This window comes from Echiichthys vipera, assembly GCF_963691815.1.
Source record: "Echiichthys vipera genome assembly, chromosome: 2".
Classification (NCBI taxonomy): domain Eukaryota; kingdom Metazoa; phylum Chordata; class Actinopteri; order Perciformes; family Trachinidae; genus Echiichthys; species Echiichthys vipera.
The window spans coordinates 12,931,408-12,937,718 of record NC_139827.1 but is presented as its reverse complement, the minus strand read 5'-3'; the positions used below and the strand labels follow the sequence as shown (position 1 = coordinate 12,937,718).

Below are 6,311 nucleotides of genomic sequence, written 5' to 3'. Positions count from 1 at the left end.
GTAATTTATATTTGAACAATTATGTCAGAAATAAAACATTATCCATTCTCCATTTGTCCTGCATATTATGACACACATTCAAAGACACCACATGCCATAAAGTCATTACTACTGCCAGTTAAGTAATAAGAAGAGATTTAATGACAGTTGTTGATAAAACGTGACTTTTTCAACGGTTAGACTTGTTAGGACAGAATGAGGCACACAGTCCAGCAGCATTTACACAAAGCAAGATTCAAGTATTTGACTGGATGGTGTTACTCATGTACAGATGCTCTTTTAATTCAAACAGAATACTCTGGCACTAACTTCACACTGTTTATGCATGTATTTTCTACTCCCTCTACTCATTTCTTCAATTTCTTCTGCGCTGCTTTCTTCTTCACCAGTTGTAACCGTTTCATGGCGTTAAGCTGGGACTCTTGGGACGTTGGTGCTTTGTCCCCTGGTGCAACCTTTGACCCATTCCCATTGTTCCCGTTACCTCCTCCGTTATTACCTCCGTTCCCTCCTCCACTTGCCTGGGAGCCACTCGGGGAGCTGGCCCCTGATGAAGCAGACCCTTTCCCTTGGCTTTCACCGCTCGATGAGCGGTTCAGCGGCTGCTTGCCCAAAGTCAGGGGTGGAGGAGGTTTTAGAGGCACCTGGCTCGAGCCGTTTCCGTTGCTCCCAGGTATCTTTGCGCTCCCAAGTCCTGATTTGGCTCCTGCTAGCCCAGACAGCCCGACAGGTTTCTGGCCAGAGGGAGCTGTCATGGTCTTATGGCTCCCACTTGGGCCTGAGGAACCTAGTTTGGAGCTGGCAGGAAGAGATGGATTTGTCTTGGCGCCAAAAGCAGCCCAGCCTGTCAGGCCGCTGCCTGAGGAGGAAGAGCTGCTGCTGGTGGGATTGGCTGAAGTTGTGGATGCCTGGAATTATAAAGTTACCACAGTTATCACAATACAACACAAATTCAACAGAGTCTAATATTTCATTGCCATACTGTAATAACTTTTAAAGTTTTAAAACTTTGACCTCCAATAAGCTAAAAACCATTGATAATCTGTAATAGCATATAATAAGCGTGTAAGTCTGTGGGCATAATTGACATTTCATTAACCACTTCAAGTTAAGAAGGATGGTCTAACTTTAGATGCATATCTGTGCAACATTCAGTGCATTACCTGATTTAGTTGATGTAATCTTTTAGCTTTGGTATACCTATTTCTTCCACACAATATGATCTACAGTCACCATAAAGGGGCCTTGGCCTTCTTGCTTTCAGTCAAAATGTGTTTATACATCTATAAAAGATGTTGACACTTGACACAGCTTATGACATAATGCATGCCGGTTAGATACGTGTCCGACTTGCTCTAATGTCATGCACATGTGGGCAACCATGACCTCACAAGATCAAGACGGCTGCAGTTTGTAGAGCTGATCTAACAGCTGATTGGTTTAGACGTTGACTCCACAATATGACGTTTCATAGAAACTTTTCATTTTCTGTTGAATTGGAGAGACTGTGATTTCTTTTGTCTGATGTGAAGGTTTGTTCATGTCAGAAACATGTTTTTGGCTGATGATGACATTTAGTTGTCAGAGATTAAATACATTATGATTCATCTCAACATCCGATCGCCTGTATAGCATCATAGTCAAAACAAACTAGAGACTGCATTCAAACTGATATATGGGCCTGATGACATTTTATTTAGTAGGAATCATATCTAACAGGATGTGAGTGTTTCTGTGACTTCCTGTACAGACTGAATGTTGATGAAAACATCTGGAAACTGTCAGACTTGACCGCAACTTTCTGTCACCACCCCCTCCTGCTGTCGCCTGCTCTCAACCACTTCACAGGCAAGGTGCATCTCATCTCGAACAAACCTATAATAACCTCTTTGGCTGTAGCCTACTCTGTTGCTACCATACAGTCTGTGATTGCAACTGGCTTGGCTGTAAAATGGTGGATAATTAGTTTTAAGCATCGCAACCTCCGTGAAGTGACTCATTTCAATATCAGAATCTGATCGATTCGGTCTGATAACATTTGGGAAAGTCTAAAAGAGCCGCACTACTGAATTATTTTACCCCTATTCAGGTTAGTATAGCAGTGAACTGGAAGTTAGCCAGCTCTGACTGGAAGTATCATGTGATTGGTTAGGGGAAATTGAATTCCTTCCCCCATGGAAATCAGTAAGAGTGTAGGTATAGTGCAGGCAATGGCAGATTAAAGATGGAATCATAGTGTAACTAGTTGACAATTCTGTCTCATCAGGCTAGGTTACATTTGTAATGGTCAACAAATAATCATTGGAGCTGTATTAATTGACTGAAAATATTCCCCAGGAAATGTACTATTTATTCCTTTTTGATTAATGTCTGATAAATACTACAGTGATTTGATTACTAAACCTTTTTAATGGAATGTAATTATGCAATAATATATTTTGACTTTAAGGAGTCCCAAAGACAAGAAGTAAGAAAATACTGAGAGTTAGACTAACACATTTTGGTCTTTCCATGGGATCTGAAATAAATCACTGTAGTGGAGCTAATAAATATTTATCATTATGTATCACTCAACTGAGTCACTTGCAAGCCAGACAATGCCTCAACGTGCTTGCTAGAACAATACTCCCACACTGACTTGAATTAAAATAATCAAATCAATGTTTACTAGGCAACATGTTTGCTGTCAAAATAACACTGTGGTGAACTACAATAACTAAAAGTACTCTGAAAACTTTTAAACCCTCTCTCTCTGGAGAAATGATGCAAATAGAGTAAAGTAAGCGTTCCGTTTTCCTCTGTAGGGATTTATGTAGATTTCATTTTAGGGCAGTTTTGCACATTGATAGTTATTGCGCTTCTCTCACTTGCTACCAGATAAAACTCAAAGACACTAAATCCTCATCTTTGCTTGACTTCAGGGTGACACAGGAGCACATGTTTTTGTGGATCAATAAAGAAATGTGGCATACAGCCATAATAAGTGAACACATACCTTCACTTCTGTTCTCTTGAAGGCTTGGAAGGTGCTGGCTGTGTCAGGTTTGGCTTTAAGCTCCGTCTTTTTCACCAGTGTGTCTTTTACAACAGGTGCTGATGATGCAGATACAGGGGAGGGCTTCTGCGGAGGTTTCTGGGCCTAGTGGACAAACACATATTGATAATTCGAGACAGAAACCATACCAATACAGAAACTACTGACATGACCATAGACTGACTAGTCAAATAATCAGTTAGTATCTAAATAAATACTGGAATATGATTTATTTTTCTCACCATGCGTTTCATTTGTCTGGTGCAGCGGGCACAATACCACACAAGTCGTGGATCGTTCACTTCTTTGTCTGTCACTTGTGGCTTGTGACAGTCCTGGTGGTAGAGATTATGGCACTCCTGGCACTCAACCAACTGGTTTCCCATGGTCACTGTCATTTGTCTTAAGCAATTAAAAACACAACAGCAGAATCAACATGTTGGGTTAGTAGGACTGAAGCTCACCTTTCTATGCTTTAAGATTAAGTACAATGAATATCAATAGTTAGACTGGAATGCATACTAACGTGTATTACAGAAAAACTCGATTTAATTAATTTTCTTGACAATGAAGGTATACCTGCAAACCACACAGGCCAGGCCCATTTCCATGGCAAAGTCATCCGCATTGGTCTCGTCGTAGTCGTTTATGTTTGGCAGAAGGTCTTTGCTTGTCTGAACGGTGATAGGAGAAGAGCGATTCTCTTGTTTCTCCAAACGAGACTTTTTCGGAGGGTCCACCTCTCCCAAGTCAACCCTGACCTGTTTACATTTGGAAATACATGCCGATATCATTCCCATTTTGTGAGTAACAACATTATCAAATTGTACTTTTTCACCTCATTAATTATGATACTGTCCTACATGGACTTATGCATGTGTTTTTCTTATACTTTAAGGAAAACTCTGGACTAACTGTAAGCATCTGCTAAGTCTTTCTTGCCTGATAGAGTGCAGCTGTATGTCTAAAAGAAACTTGAAAACCAAAACATAAAAAACATTTTCCCTTCAGCTGCATTGACCGTCGGTTTGAATTTATTTTGGAGTGTCTATTTATATATTTATTTATTCCATACCTTCTCAGCAGGTCTCTTTTCTGGCTCTTTCTTGCTCTTTTCTGAGCTGGATTTGCTGCTGCCACTGCTGCTGCTGCTGGATGATGAGGAACTTGAGGAGGACTTGGAGTCCTGTTTACTTAAGCTCAATTTTGACACGGACCCCTTGGACACTTCTATATCCTGAGGATACACAATGATAATAAAGAAAACCTGGCATTCAATTGTATAAATTACATACCAATGACATTAAAAGGAAAAGAGGTACAGCGTAAATAAAGACTCAGGAAGTATCAACATAAAAACGTGATGAACTCCTTACTTTCTGTAATGAACGGTAAGATGAATCACTTCCTCTTGAAAGGGATTCATCTAGTAAACTTTTGAGTTTCTCAGCTGAGTCTTTGCTCTTGGAGTGAAGGTAACTTAGTCCCTTTAGGAAGATGGGATCCAGCTCCAGACTGACAGGTCCAGCCATGACTTACACTGGGAATTATAAAATAATGTCAGCTTTTTAGGCTTCAGTTACAACTTTATCAAATAGCACTGCTATGGTCATTCTAAGACAAGTTAGATTACACAATTGAAAGATTTGGAAAATATAAAAAGACAAAACAAAAGCTGTAGCTGCCACATAGATAATGCAGCGTTGACTGACATTTAACTTGGCTGAGAGCTTCAGGATTCTACCAAGAACAAAATGACTTTTCAAGTGCTTAAATCTTGAAAGATCTGTAAATAAAACATGGTACTACAAAAAAATGGTACCTAACTGGAATCACTCAGTTACAGTCTTCAGGTTAATTCTCATATTCAGCTATATAAGATTGATGGGTGTATATCAATCACTCTGTGTTATCTGCAATTCTTGAAGAAAAAAAGCATTTTTCTTGCATGCCCGCATGACCAGAAACAAATAGGTTTCCTATTATTCCATGCAAGAAAAACAAATATTTTCTTTATTGGTTCAAGGTAACATGGGTGAGTAATTTGATATATATAAATACATCAAATTAGCATTGAGGATTAAGTATTGTTTTTAATTAAAAACAAAACAAATGCAGGTTTTCCTTCCACGTTAAATATTTAGGAGGACTGAAATATTTTTTGGTAAACGTCTCTGTTTGTCTTCAGTGCAGCCTAGTCCCACTCAGTTGTGTTTCTCATATTATTTTTCACATTTGCACTGATGACCATAATCATGAGTTAGTTATATAAGATGGCTGATACAGACTGAAGTCTGGGGAGAGAAGGGTAGAGACAGGCCAAAGAAAAACCTGAGAGGAAAGACATTATAGGTTCAAGTGTTCACTCTGATTCTGCATTTCCAAAGGTGCTCATGGTCCCCGAATGAAATGAATACATACCATAACACTGACTTAATTTGGTTGCTATGTAACGTTAACGTTTTTGCTCCTGACCATAGACTGTGTCCTGACCAGAAACAAAAAGCACCGACTATAGCGTCACAATATATAAAGTTACCTTTCCCATCAACTATGAGGAATAAAACCAGGTTCACAGGTTATTACGTTACCTCACAGTCTGCTTCTGGCACAAACCTGCCCCTTGACCGGGTATTTCTTGTTTTGGTGAGCAACTGACATTAACGGATGAACAACACTTCCAACATGAGCAGCAGACTGCCGGGGCGGACTCTTCCCGACTTGTGCAACCATCGAATATGTCCGGCATCTACACGCGCGGAACCTTTTGTGGAAATCTGTTATTTAAAAAAAAAAAAGAAAAAAAAAAAGAAAAAGAAAAAGCTTTATTTAATATATAACTAGATGTACCACGACGAACTACCTTCCTTTTATATTTTCAAAGATTCATATTTTAATTCATATTTGACCAATATGGAAAACGTAAAACTCAACAATAATAAATTGCCAAAAACTATTAGATTATTTAGGCATTTCAAATTTACTCCCCTAGTTTAGCCCCAACGTTTTTGTTATCCTTCATTCCTTTTTCTATGTTTTACCCTCTTTACACATTTTAATTTATGGTATTATTGTTTCTTTATTTAGAAATACATGTTGGCATTGTGTATAACTCTGAAACCCGTAAGGAAATAATGAAAAATAATATTATATATTGTTGGATGTACCACCTCATTTAAGCAAGTTAAATAAATTAAATGTATGTAACCTCAGCGTTTAAATATACAGTATATTTACATTAGCGTTGACTCGTACACTTTGAAAGCAGGCAGCAGAT

At 38.8% G+C, this 6,311-nt stretch overlaps 1 protein-coding gene across 1 annotated transcript; it reads right to left on the bottom strand.

Annotated features, from left to right (window-relative positions):
* Nucleotides 1–182: 182 nt before the first annotated feature.
* On the bottom strand, nt 183–5,750 carry ints12 (integrator complex subunit 12). The gene is made up of 7 exons (XM_083921954.1): nt 5,626–5,750; nt 4,411–4,574; nt 4,110–4,271; nt 3,614–3,795; nt 3,277–3,436; nt 2,996–3,139; nt 183–908 (listed from the first exon to the last, which is right to left on the bottom strand). The coding sequence occupies exons 2-7, from the start codon at nt 4,564–4,566 to the stop codon at nt 348–350; spliced, it is 1,365 nt and encodes a 454-aa protein (XP_083778080.1). The 5' UTR covers nt 4,567–4,574; nt 5,626–5,750; the 3' UTR covers nt 183–347.
* Nucleotides 5,751–6,311: the final 561 nt, after the last annotated feature.